Source organism: Letharia lupina (assembly GCF_014066315.1).
Source record: "Letharia lupina isolate WasteWater1 chromosome Unknown contig_4, whole genome shotgun sequence".
NCBI classification, from domain to species: domain Eukaryota; kingdom Fungi; phylum Ascomycota; class Lecanoromycetes; order Lecanorales; family Parmeliaceae; genus Letharia; species Letharia lupina.
In genome coordinates this window covers 2,522,694-2,538,098 of record NW_023502973.1, presented here as the reverse complement: position 1 = coordinate 2,538,098, position 15,405 = coordinate 2,522,694, and the positions used below count along the sequence as shown (strand labels likewise).

General features: G+C 29.9%; 1 protein-coding gene across 1 annotated transcript; it reads left to right on the top strand.

Moving 5' to 3' along the window:
• Window positions 1-776: 776 nt before the first annotated feature.
• HO133_008231 (uncharacterized protein) lies at window positions 777-3,028 on the top strand (the record flags this gene model as incomplete). The annotated part of the gene is made up of 2 exons (XM_037299099.1): window positions 777-1,562; window positions 1,622-3,028. The coding sequence occupies 2 exons, from the start codon at window positions 777-779 to the stop codon at window positions 3,026-3,028; spliced, it is 2,193 nt and encodes a 730-aa protein (XP_037156435.1).
• Between the last annotated feature and the right edge of the window lie 12,377 nt (window positions 3,029-15,405).

Sequence of the window (15,405 nt, the reverse complement as noted above, 5' to 3'; positions counted from 1 at the left end):
GCTGACAGACATGGTGGCGTTGATTGGTTGCCCAGGCGAGAGAAAAGAATGAGAGGCGCGGCAGCCTTTCCTTTTTGAAACTAGCGACAGATGTGACAAGTTGGAGAATCTGGATCAAGGCGGACTTGGAAGGGAATCCAGATAAACAAAAGACGAGGATTTATGATACTGACTCCCACCAGAGCAATAACATCAACATACTAGGACAACGCAGTTAAGACTACATACGAACTTCCTCTCTTCTTGAATCTCGAATTCTTACATATCTTGAACAACAGAATCGCATCGAAAAGAAGTGCACGTCCCCCCGAGAACCGCTTTGCCCCTAGATAATAGTTCCACATCACTGTCCATCAGGCCTGTTTGCTTCCAACCGAATCAAATTCACCAGCTTCGCCTCGAGTCGTGCGATAGTCCGCTCCCCCATTTCCCACGATAAAGCGTCCCACCGTTTCTCCCATTTCTCCGCCAAACGAGCCCCCATCAGTAACGACACGCGGCTTGGTCCTTGGCATCCTGCGCCTTCGAGAATCCTCAGGCCTTTGGAACTGCCAACTCTTTCCACGAATCCATTAAGAGACAAGTCAAAGAGAAATTACCTGATGGTTCTTCGATAATAATCTTAGAGTCGATACCGTACCTCCTTCCCCTCCTCCTACATTCCACGCATTTCACGCAACGCTGCACATGTCGAGGACAGATATCTCCAGCGGATGAGCCTGTGGCAACAGAGCTAGTGATCGAAGCGTTGACCGCTTCACAAAATTCTACTCACGATGGATCAAACTGGAATCATACTGGCGCGTGCCAACGAGATCTACGCCAGAGCCAATAGCACAACAACCGGCTCCACTACAACAAAAGAGCGTCCGCCAGTATACAAGGCTATAGGGATATCCCTGGCAATATCATCAGGCGTCTTCATTGGTACATCGTTCGTCTTGAAGAAGACGGGGCTGCTCAAGGCGAACGTCAAATACAATGAAGAGGCGGGTGAAGGTTATGGATACCTCAAGAACGCTTATTGGTGGACGGGCATGACTTTGATGATCATTGGAGAGATTTGCAACTTTGTCGCCTACGCCTTCGTCGATGCCATCCTCGTTACGCCTCTAGGAGCTCTATCTGTTGTGATTACGACGATACTATCGGCCATCTTCCTCAAGGAACGGCTGAGCTTCGTTGGAAAAGTGGGATGTTTCATGTGCATCATTGGATCAGTGGTCATTGTAATGAACGCGCCTGCACAGTCTTCGGCTGGTACGATACAAGAGATGAAGCATTTTGTGCTGGCGCCCGGGTTCTTGACATACGCTGGAGTTATCATCGTTGCATGTCTGTTCATTGCGTTATGGGTGGGGCCACGATACGGGAAGAAGAGCATGTTGGTGTATTTGAGCATTTGCAGCTTGATCGGTGGCTTGAGTGTGGTAGCAACCCAAGGGCTGGGTGCTGCGATTGTCACTCAGGCAGGCGGAACTCCACAGTTCAACCAGTGGTTTCTATATCTTTTGCTTGTCTTTGTGGTTACGACTTTGGTTACGGAGATAATCTTTTTGAATGTGGGTCACCCTGCCCTAGGACTACCACTAATGATGGGCTTCGCTGACCAGGAGAACAGAAAGCCTTGAATCTTTTCAACGCCGCCCTCGTCACTCCTACCTACTATGTATTCTTCACCAGCTCCACCATTGTCACATCTGCCATCCTCTTCCAAGGCTTCAAGGGCACCCCAACCTCCATTATCACGGTAGTGCTGGGATTTTTGCAAATCTGCTCTGGCGTGATACTGCTGCAACTCTCCAAATCGGCAAAAGACGTACCAGATGCAGCAGTCTTCAAGGGCGATCTAGACCAGGTGCGGACTGTAGCCGAACAAGAAGAGCCGGAATCAGAGCCAAAAGCCGATGCTATACGTGGTGCCGCGGCAATAATCCGCAGACTATCACAATCGAGGCAAAAGAATGAAGCAGCGGAGGCGAAGAGGATACACGAAGATAAACTGAAAGACCAGATGGAGTCTATCGGTGAAGACGAACAAGTCGAATGGGATGGGCTGAGAAGGAGAAAGACGATTCTTAACCGACCACAAGGAAGCTTGCGGAGACAGAAGACAGTGCATCCACCGCTAGGAATGGCGCGATTCCCGGATGATGAAGAAGACCACGAGCCACGGCCACGGTCCAGCGATGTTATGGGAAGCGGAGGCGGAGCTTTCAACGGAGGATTCATGGATAGCTTCCGAAGAGGCGGTTCCGGCAAATTCAAAGCAAGGAAGGGCAAAAGCTTGAGCACAGGGACTCCTGGACTGGTCGAGCTACCGCTACCTCCGAATGCCTCTGGGGAACCTAGTACAGCCCAGGCCCCTGGTGCTATGGAAATGGAGCATGTCTACGGTCTCCCACCAAATCTCCGCGGCGCCGACGGTGCTGGAGAGGTCGATACGGAATATCATGGCAAATATGATGGCAAGCATATCGTTCTGGCGGAAGAGATCAAACCTGTGGCTTCAAGAGGAAGCAGTCTTGCGCCGGCGCCGACGCCTCCACCGCATGCAAAACGGCAATTCTCGTTCTCAAACGTCTTCAATCGCCACAAGCACGACGCTCCATCCTCTTCCGACATCACTCATGAACACCATCGCCCATTATCCCGTCTCGGTCTCGGATCCCGCCAAAGCAGCAAAGAGCACAATATACCCGGCCTCAAGACCGCCACAGAGGAAGAACGTCTCGGCCTCGTAAAAGGCGACTCCACAAACATGCTCACCTTACCCGACTACACCGAGAACTCTGACGAAGACGACTGGCAGCTCGAAGGCAAGGCGGGCGCCAGCCATACGACTGGTCTTGTGCCGCTTATAAGGGAAGAGGAGAAGGAGAGCGACGACGAGAGGCCGGTTGCGCCGGATCAGAACACGCCGCGGTTGGGGCAGAGCGAGGAAGGGAGGTATAAAGAGTGGGAAGGGTTTGAGGATGGCGGCGGTGGTCGAGCGAGTAAAGGGAGTGGCAGACCGGCTTTCATATGAACGTGATACGATAGGGAGAGAGACAGACGGAAGCTTTTTTGGGTACTCGCGTTCTAGCGTACATAGAGCGGTCATGAAAGACGGGATGATACACGAGAACGTAATGCAATGTACTCTACCATCCACGATCATTGCAGTTGACGGAACCCTTGTCATTTCATTCCTTCCTCCCTTCCTCCCTTCCACCTCCTCCACATCCCGTCATCAAAAGCATGTCAAACAGCCTCACTCCGCTAGACTACATCACACTACATCACATCACAGTACAGTTTGCACAATCCACTCAACCGAGTACTGCAGCCGATGTAGCAACCTCAAACCCCCGACGCCGATAGCATCACCTGTCACCCTCTCCTCTCCTCTCCTCCCCTCTTCGCCTCTCCTCTCCTCTCCTCTCCTCTCCTCTACTCTTCTCCTCCCCTCTTCTCCTCTCCTCTCCTCTACTCTTCTCCTCCCCTCTTCTCCTCTCCTCTCCTCCTCTCCTCCCCTCTTCCATAACCAAACGCATCACCAGGTGGAATTCTATCCCAGCACCACCCACCCACCCCTCCCCCTCAAAAACCCAAAAACGTCCACAGTTGGCTCGTTCACCACCGCCACCACCACCACCACGCACTCACCAACCGACCACATATGACTGAGGGGCTAGAATACCAAGATGGGCGTTCCTCACTCATGACGAGACGATCTTTTTCGTCGGAGCCGAAGGGATCCAAATGGAGTGTTCATGGAAGAAGTCGGGTGCGTTTGAAGACGGGCGGTTTTGTTGAAAAGAGGGGAGGGAGTGTGAGCACCAAGAGGGGATGATGACCGACCGGGACGACCGCTTGCCCCGTCATCCGGGACACATGTGAAATGGGGAAGATTCGAGCGACGACGGGAGAAGGATCATTGATCTAACATAGCACCCACCGGGTAGAGGCAGTTTGGGACGGAAGTATTCTGCCATTTCTTTCCCAGACGGAGCTACTGACTGATGTAAACCGCACTGGCTGTCATTGGGGATATCGAACATGCTGTAAGTGGATTTTTCAGGCCTCCCCCCCCCGGGTCAGCCGTGCTATCGTGAATCTCGTCTTTCTGGGGAGGAAATGGGATATCTTCAAGGGTTCATAAAGGGGGGCAGAGCGCACGCCTGGCGCCGGTGGAAAACGGGAGTGGCCTTGCCCCAATTATGATACACCATGACTCTGTAACGCTTCATCTCCGACCTTCGATGCATCCATGTGCGGATGGGCACCCGAAGCATTGCTCTTCTCGTATATTCCATATCACTGCACAACTCTTCCTGTTCAAGGTTTAGATTCCAAGTGTCGATTTTCACTCGCGCCTGAGAAATTGGGGCGAGTATTGCGATGATATTGGGCCGGTCGGGCGATTGCCGCTTCTCAGCAGAGGATGTGTGACTTTTTTTTTCAAATAGCCTTGATGTGAAGTTAGGCGGTAGAGTCGACTGAAAGAGCCATTCGATGTAGAGAGGCGCTAGGACGTCGGTGATCTTGGTGCCATGTTTCGTGAAACAGGCGGGTCTCCTCATCGAACTTGTCCCTTGGGTGAGTGGTGGCTACGGAGAAGGAGGCGGTGTCCTGGCATCAATTGCGTAGGCGACTCTGCTACGTCTTGGACGGGAAGGCACAGCGTCACGAGGTTTGCAGACGAAGTCCCGAGCGAGCGATTCTTTGATTGCAATCTCATCATAGTCGTTTCTGAGTTTCCCGCATACCACTTTCTCATCCGTGGCTCTTGTTTCAGATCCCAAGCACGAAAACCGCAAGGATTTGTGGATGTGGTCTCGAGCGAGGAGATCTGTAACTTCTCGCAACAGTGGGACTGTGGGTTAGTGGGTCCATTATGAGGCTATAGCGGTGGTGGCTGTTTGATCAGCCGTTCTATTATTATGCGATATACATGCGATATGCGATATGCGATAGTAGGGAAATAGGTGAATATGGCGAGTACTATTTATATGGCCACTGCACTAATAGTAGACTCTTTATTTAAATTATTCTCTTTTAAAGCTATATCATTTTTCTTCTTTTCGTAATTAAATCTATATATATTAGTCTTTATTTAACTATTATAAATACTATTTAACTATTAAAAATATATTTTATACTCTTATATACTTTATAATAACTTTCGCTATTATTATTAAGTCTAAAAAAGCGATTAAATAAGCTATACTCGCTTTTAAAATTATTAAAAAGATCTTTAATACGATTAATAAGACTTTTAAGATTAAAAAGATTATTAAAATTAAAATATCTTCTCTTCGCGAGAAGATTCTTATATATAAAACGCTATTAAGAATTATTAGTCTAAATAAGATTAAGAAAACGCCTTTATCTATTAAAGTAGATCTTTAAAAATTAATAGTCTAACTATTTAAGATTTAAGAGAAGCGAAATTATCGCTATTATTATAAGAATCGGGTTTATAAGCTATATTATTATTATTATTATTACTATAATTATAAATATTATTATTATTATTTAAATATATTAAATTTAAATTTATTCGATTTTAAATTAGATTAAGAGAAAAGAAGAGAAATTCTCTTTTATTACTTTAAAGATAAAAAGCTCTTTCTTAATATTATTAAAAGATTTCGAAGTATAGATATTAAGTACTTTAAGTAAATCTTCTTTAAAATCTTTAAGATTAAAAACTTCGCTAGGCTAGTTTATATATATATTATTTTAATTAAAAAGAATAAGAATATTAATAGCTATAATTATATAATATACTATTTTTATATATACTCGATAATTATTAATTATTTTATATATATAAATATAAAGAAAAACTTAAATAAGATTCTTTATATATATATTATTCGCTTATTATAATTATCTATTATCTATAAATTTAACTTTATTCTTACTTATTATCTCGTCTTTATTATTATATATATTTAGAATAATTAAAATAACTCTAAAATCTAAAAAGTAAATAATTAGAGTTATAGAGATTTTCTTATATCTAAAAGAATTTATATAAATAATAATAAGCTAAATATCGATACGCTTAATCTTAATAAGCTCGTTATTCTATTAATACGTTAAGTACTTTAAATATTATTAATAAATCTTTAAAAATAGTTTTAATAATATCGTCTAATCGAGATTAACTCTTAAAACGAGCTTTAATATATCTATTCGCTACTTAATTTAATATTAAAATATAATAAAGATTAATAATAAATTTATAATCTCTTATTCTTATATAATTACTTAATTAATAATAATATTTAAACGAAATAGAATATATTAGAATATATTATATATAATAATATAGTAAAAGTATTACTATAGAAAGATTTAATAATCTAATTTATTAAAAGAGATTTTAAAGATATCTTTAGATATATATTTATCGCTATATCTAATTAATAGCTATTTAATTTTAATTATAATAAATACTATTAAAAAGAATAATATCTATTATTTAAATTATATATATTATTATTTCTATTTAATCTCTTTATAAAGACCTTTATTTAAATCTTAATCGCGATTTTTTTTATAAGAAGTAATACTTTATTACTTAGACGATTTTTTTATAATTCTTTTATTAGATAACGAGTAAAGGCCTATGAATTAAATTTATAATTTTTTTTTTTAATCAGGCCTATCGAGTAAATTTGATGAGCGATCTTTGATAAGCGATATTTGAGTGCCTTGCCTTTTAATAATTATAAGATCAAATTTCAAAAATTTTAATATATTCAAAAGCGTAATCTACGCCCTACAATTTAAGAAAAAATCTCGAAGATTTAATAGAAAACAAAAAGGTTATTCTATATGTGAATAACGTACACCTATTTTTTTGATAGTTACGAACGTTTAATGATTGCGAACGCTAATTTATTTACCCGCGATAACTTAGTCGATCTAATTAAAGAGCGTAGTAATCTTAAATTTATAATTAACTATATATATAAATTTAAGTACTAATAACGTAATTATATATATCTAGTAATTCGACTAATTATATAGCGAATTAAGTTTTTAAATTAATTATAAGTAAAGACCTATGAATTAAATTTATAAAGTTGAATTTTTTTAAGTTAAATAGAATTTTAGCCTTAGCTCTAAGTTAAATCGAACTTTAATCGCTTACTATACGTTTTTAATTTATTTTTATTATTACGAAATTAATAAAGAAGATAAAAGCTCTAACTCTAAGTTAAATTAAACTCTATTTACTTTTTATATAATAAATAATCTACTTCTATTACTATAGATCGCTAATTAATTATATTCTTATCTAAAAAAAAGTATTTACTTAATAATCTTATTTCTAATATATCTTATTAATTAAGTAAATTATTATCTTAATAAATCGTCTAGAGCTATAATTAATAGATTAATCTTATTAATAATTCGATTTAAGATTATATATAATTAGCTATAGATAAAGACCTCGAAGTATAGATATAAGTTAATCTACTATAATAATTAACTCTAAGACTTATTAATTATTATATTAAAGGCTAATTAGATTAAGAATTAAATATATTAAAAGAAAGTATATAGATCGTTTAAATTAAGCGAAGTTAGAGGGATATATAATATATAATATTATTTATTATTATATTTATTTTTAAGAATATAATAATCGAGTATCTTAGATCTAATATACTTAATTTATAAACGTATTCTATTATATAAATCTATACGCTACTTTAAATTCCTTAATAGTATTATTATATAATTTTATTTTAACTTTAAGTAATAAAGTAAAAGTAAGATTAATTTAAAGATATTTATTATTTTAATAAATAGAAGAAAGCTATTTTTCTTATTAATAATTTAATCTCTACTATTATAAATAATCTTAATTTTAAAAAACTTATTAAGAACTTAACTATTAAATTAAATAATATTCTTATTAAAAATATAAAGAATGTTTTTAAATATATAGAAATTAGCTATTTAATATAGATTAAGATTATTTTAAATAGTATTAATTAGCTAAGTAATAAAGTCGTCTAATAGTTACTTAATAAATTAATCGATAGCTTTTTATTCTTTAAAGCTTATTAAAATATTATTATCTATATCTAATAATCTTTAAGCGAATTTCTTTATATTAGTTTAATCTTAATTAATTTATTAAGATTTCGAAGTCTTATATTTTCTATAAGTTTAAGAATTTAAATATTATTTTAAAGATAGAACGCTTTTAACGTAGCTCGAGTAATATAATTTAATTTAATATTCTTAATAATTAAAAGAATTTAATAGAAATTATTATAGAAGTATATAACTATATTATTAAAAGAAGCGAGATTCTTTTAAATATCTTAAAGTATATAATTAACGATCTCGATATTATAGCGATTTTATATAGAGATCTTATTTTAAAAAATAAACTTAATCGCCTTTAATAATTAAGCTAAATTAAACTCTATCGATATATTATAATTAAATTAAATAATAATATTAAGGGAGATCTTAAAGTAAAAATAAGTAATAACGCTATCTTAAAGAAGAATAGAGATAATATTAGATAAAGTTATAGTAATAACTACTTTAGAGTTATATTATACTCTTTATAATATAATATTCTAAAATATAATATTATTAATATTTTTATAATTATTAAGAAAAAAGAGTTAGTTATTAGAATAAGAGATCGTATTTTAAATAGCGTTAACTATAGCGATTTAATTATTATTAAAACTTATCTATATCTACTTCTAGATATTAATTTAATAGTTATATTCTTCGCGTAGAAGTCGATTTTAATTATTAATATAATATTATTTATAATTTTATTAAATCGCGAGTAGATTAAAGTTAATAGTAAAACTAATATTCTTTATAGAGCTAATATTACTTTTCTTTAAATGAATTTAAATTAAATAAAGATAGAAGTCTTCGACGATAATCTATTTATATTATATATTATTTAATAGAGAAAGAGTATAATACTAAATCTAAAGAATATAAATAAAATTATTAAATAATCTAAATAAAGAATAATATATATTAATTAAGAAATATATATAAAGTATAAGAGAAGAATTAAATTATTTGCGGATAAAAAAAAAAATATATATCTAACGCGAAAAGTTTTAATAGCTAAAAAAAGAATACTATATTAAAAAATATCGCGATATTTTAAAATTATCGTTAGCGTAATAATCTTCTTATTCTATAATTTAAAATACTTTAATTTATTAAAGAAATTATTAAGAAAAAATATATCTAGCGCGAAAAGTTTTAATATATAAAAAAAGAAATATTATATTAAAAAAAGTTATAATATTTTAATATCGCTATTAGCGCGATAAGCTATTTATATTATACTTAAAATATTTCTACTCGATAAAAAAGAAATTATCTATATATCTTAATTTATAATTATTTTATAGATTTAGAGAGTTATTAAATTTATATTATAGTAGAATTATTATAAAGAGATCTTATAAGACGTAGTTTCTTTATTAAATTACTACTTTATCTAATACTTAATTTTATTTAATATTATTATAAAGTAAGTCTTTTATTATATAGATATTATAATAAAAAGAAAGAATATTATTATCTATTATATATAAGTCTTCGAAGAATATAGAGTTTAATATATTTAGAAGAAGATATTATAGATAGAAGAGCTTTTTAGCGTTTAAATTAATATAGTATATTTTTATAATAATACCCCTACGCCTCTAACGTAAACTCTATTTAAATATATCTCGCTTATTCTTTTTCTAGATATATTATATTAATAAATCGATATAAAAGAAATCTTTTACTCGTTTTCGCTATTAATATTATTAATTTAATTAAAAGAAGATTATTAGCTTAATCTAGTATTTATATACTATATTAATTATCTAATTTAGATTATTATTATTATTAAATATTATATTATATTAATTCGAAAGATAAATAGATAATCGTTTAATAGAAGAATTATAATTATATAATTTAAAATTTAAAATTCTTTAATAGACTTTCGTAGAGTCTATTTATCGTATATCTCGATATTTTTAAATCTTATTTATCTAATCTAGGCCTATATTATCTTAATCTATATCGCTTTTATACTCTATTCGAAGATTAATCTAATTATTACTTTTATAAATATATTTAAAGATATATTTATAGATTTTAACGTTAACGTAAATCTCTATATTAATATAAGCGTTATATTTAATTAATAAATAAAGACTATAGAGTATTATCTAGTAATTCTACTTAAATTCATTATCTAATATCTTAATAGGCCTACGCCGATAATATATAAGATATTTAAAATCTAATTTAAAGACGATATAATTGCTAAAGTCCTTCGGAAATTACTTACTATATACGTTCTTATCTAAGTTCTAATAAGGCGAGATAATATCTATTCTATTAATAATATATTATTTATAATTTTTATAAAGTATATATCTAATAATAGTTACATAGAGATTAAGAAATAAATTTTAATTAAAGATTTTAATATTAATAGCGATATCTATCTTAGCGATATTAAAAAATCGATCTTTAGAGTATAATATAATAAGAATATAAATATACGATAAATCTTATTTTTAAAATTCTATAGTATAGATATAGGCGGAAACTCGATTTATTACCCGTAAAGTTAATTAGAGTTAAGATTAATCGATATTTTAATTAATTATACTTCGCTTTTATAGAGATAAAGAAATTTTTTAGATAATATATAAGGCTAATTAATAGAAATTATAATATATAATAAACTAAACTATATTAGAAATATCTTTAAGAATTATAATCTATATTAATTATCTAATTAATATATCGCTTAAAAGATTATTCTATTAAATAGAAAAGAAGAAGAATTATTATACTATAATAGAGGATAAGAAAAATAGAAGTATATCTAGTATCTTTCCCTTTAGAATATTATTTATAAAGGCCTTTAGCTTTAATTTAAATATCCTAGTAATTAGATTAAGTTAATTAATAGTCTATTCGTCGAGCAGAAGGTTTTTAATAATCTTAATCTATTTTAAATTATAGATAAAAGTTATAAAGAGATCTAGTCGATTAAACTTAATAGATAGAATAATAATATTCTAATAGAGTTATTTTATAAATTATAAATCTTCTTAATAGAAGAAAGAAAGAATAATATATTATTTGCTAGTCTAATTATCTATAATAGCTCTATTAATATAAATATTAATAACTACTTAATAGATATTAGCTTAAATAATCTTTTAATTTATCTTTAATTAATAGAGTTTATTACTTTTAATAGCTATATAGATATCGTAGATGAAATACTATAGTAGTCTATTATAGTTACGCTGCGCAACGGGGCGGGGTAAGGCGGGGTTTTGGGTACCCAACACCACCCCGCTCCGGGTCGGAGTTTCAACGGGGTGGGGTCGGGTCGGGGTAATGTTTTTCCACCGAGGTAACGGGGGTACCTCGCTACCCCGGCCAAGCATTCAATTAGGTTAGCTCGGAGCTATTGCCTCGATAACGCCCCCCGTAACATCCCCCGTAATATATATCTCATTATCTTTCTAAGCACCTATATCTTATACTCTTATTTAGACTACGATATCGTATTCTATATATTAATAATTAACTTTCTCTTCTTCGCTATTAAAGTTATAATTTTAAAAAGAATATTCTTAAAATAACTTTTTAACGCTCTTCGAAGATTTATAATAATTATATAAATTATAAATAATATAAAAGTAGACTTATTATAGTAGAATATCTTTTTAAAATATTAAAATAATATTATCTTAATATATTATATTAATAATCGAGTTATATAATATATATAATTAATATATCTAAAAAATTCGATATAGAAAATTATATTCTAGACTATCTCGATTATATTTAATTAATTTAATTTAAAAATATTTTTAATATTAAAATAACTATATATTATTATTTTAAAGATATATAATTTAAAGAAATAAAGATTATTTATTATACGATAAAGCTATAATTATCTTAATTATAAGAATCTTACTTAATTCTCTATTACGATAATAATATATAAGTAAAGATCTATAAATTAAATTTATAAAGTTAAATTTTTCTAAGTTAAATCGAATTTTAGTTCTAGCTCTAAGTTAAATCGAACTCTAATCGCTTACTATACGTTTTTAATCTACTTTTATTATTATTTTAATTTAATTTATATAATATATAGATATATATATATAAAGATAGATGTATTAAGACTTAATTAGAAAGATATATTAAGTATAGAGAATTAATTTATAATAATTATCTATAAAAAATAGAGAAAGATTATATTTTTATAATAAGAAGTATCGAAATATTAAAAAGAAATAGAGATAATATATTAATTAATAGTATAAATTTTATAATATCTTCTATTATAGTAAAATCTTTCGAATAATAAAATAGCTATAGATATCGAATAATTTTAATTCGTTTAAATATATATCGTTCGATATTTCTTCTATAGAGACTTAATTAATTATAATAGTAGATTCTTCTCTTATAATGTTATTATAGTAATATATTATATTAATATAATAGAAATAATAGATTAAGTTATAATAGTATTCTTCGCTTATTAAGTAATAATTTAATATAAAATCGTAAAGAGTATATAACGTGAAATCTTAAAGAGCTAAGCCGTATTTTTAATGCTAAGAACTTTATTATCGCTTAATTTCTTTATAATATTCTCTATAGTATTCTTCGTAATATTTTTCGTATTTATCTATTATAATTTCTTCTCTTATTTCTTAATATAGTAGAAATAATAGACTAAATTATAGTAGTATTCTTCGCTTACTAAGTAATAATTTAATATAAAATCGTAGAGAGTATATAACGTAGAATCTTAAAGAGCTAAGTCGTATTCTTAATACTAAGAGTCTTATTATCGCTTAATTTCTTTATAGTATTCTTCGTATTTATCTATTATAGTTTCTTTTTTACTTCTTCTTTTATAAAGTATTAGATTAAATAGCTAGCTAAATAATTAACTAAGTAAATAACTAATATAATATAAGATCTTAGAAAGCTAAGTCGTATTCTTAATATTAGAAATCTTATTATCGCTTAGTTTCTTCATAGTATTCTTCGCATTTATCTACTATATTAACTTCTCTTATCTTAACTAAATAAATTAATATAAGATTATAGAGAGTAGGTTTATTATATTACTACTATTAATAATTATCTCCGTAATATTCTTCGTAGTATTCTTTATATTCGTTTATTATAGATTCTCCTCTTATTTAACTAAGAGCCTCTTCGATAATTATATATTTTTAAAATATACTAATATATTTTTAACTTAGCGTATTATATATATACGATTATATTTAATAATTATATTTTTACTTATTAGATTATATTATATATTAAAAATATATAAATTATAAGTTAACTTATAATTTAAGACTTAATATACGCTAAGTATATAGAAATAATAAATATTTATAACTATAATAGCGATATTTTTTATTTTTATAACTAGTAGTTACATTTTATAACTATAATAACTATATTTTAGTTATAAATAACTCTCTATTTAAAGAGATAGCTATAAGTATCGTTCTTACTACTATTTAATATTATTCTTCTTATTATAATAAGTAAATATAGAGAATATCTATTCTATCTAACTATATCTATTAAAGAAATTCTTAATAGCTATTCTATAGTATAGTAGTAGTAGATATATTAGCTATAAGACTATTAAATAATAGATAGAAAGTGCCTAGAAAGAATTTTTCGACTATTCTATATTCGATTCTTACTTAGCGAGATTATAGAATTATCGAACGAAATCGTATCTATATTTTATATATTTTCAAGTATCTACTAGTATTATTTTAAGCTTACATTTATTTATTAAGAGATAAGATAATATATATTAATATATTTTAAAAATATATAATTATCGAAGAGGCTCTAAGTACGAGGGTATCGAGAGTAAATATATTAGTATATTAGTATATATAATAGAATAAGATAGAGCTAAGCTTAAAAATCTTGAATTTATATATATAGCTAATTATAAATTCGAATTCGTTACGCTCTTTAATTAAATCGGCTAAGTTATTACGAATAAATAAATTAGCGTTCGTAACCATCAAAATCTCGCCCTCTCGCGCCTCCTTATTAAAAAAATAGGTGTACATTATTAATATATAGAATAACTTTTTTATTTTCTATTAAAATTTTGAGATTTTTTTTTTAAATTATAGAACGAAATATGGGCTTTCAGATAAAAAAAGAATTTCTAAATTTAGTCTTATAATTATTAAAGCGCAAGGAATTTAAATATCGCCCACCAAAGTTCGCTCACCAAAGTTCGCTCGACAGCCGGACAGCCCTAATCAAAAAACAGATACACATTATTTAATTTTAGAATAACTTTTTAATTTTCTATTAAAATTTTGAGATTTTTTTTTAAAATTATAGAACGAAATATGTGCTTTCAGAACTTTTTTCTTTCTTAAATTTAGTCTTATATTATTCAAGCGTAAGGAATTCAAATATCGCTTATCAAAGTTCGCTTATCAAAGATCGCTCACCTATTTACTCGATAGCCCTAATTAAAAAAAAAAGATTATGAATTTAATTCATAGGCCTTTACTCGTTTATATTAATAAAATTAATAGAATTAATAGAATAATAAAAGAAGAATAGTTATATAAATAGATGAAAGGATTATTATTCGATCTCGAACGCGTTTAATATAACTATAATATTTAAATATTAGTTTAACTTATCTATCGCTAACTTAAAAGAAGTATATAGAAAAGAATATATTCATTTAAGCTCTTTTTAAGGGTCTTTTAATGCGTTTATAAGTAATAGTAGATAACTATTAAGCTCGCTTACGGCCTCGATTATTAATAATAGCGAATTCGTTAAAAGATAGTTTAAAGGTATTAATAGAGACTCTAAGAGGCGAGTAAAAGAGATATATATATCTAAATCGAACGCGTTTAATATAATTATAATATTTAAATATTAGTTTAATCTATCTATCGCTAACTTAAAAGAAGTATATAGAGAAAAACGTATTCGTTTAAGCTCTTTTTAAGGGTTTTTTAATGCGTTTATAAGTAGTAGTAGATAGCTATTAGACTACGGCCTCGATTACTAGCAATAGCGAATTCGCCGAGAGATAGCCTAAGAGCGTTAATAAGAGGTTTAAAAGATAGACGAAAGAAATACGTATCTTAGATACTTAGTAATATTTAGATAAGAAATATTAAGAGTGAATATATTTATAATTAATAGATTGATAGAATTATAGAAGAAATATAATTATATAAATAATAGAAGGATTATTATTCGATCTCGGACGCGTTTAATATAACTACTATAACTATTATATTTAAATATTTATTTAATCTACTAATAGTA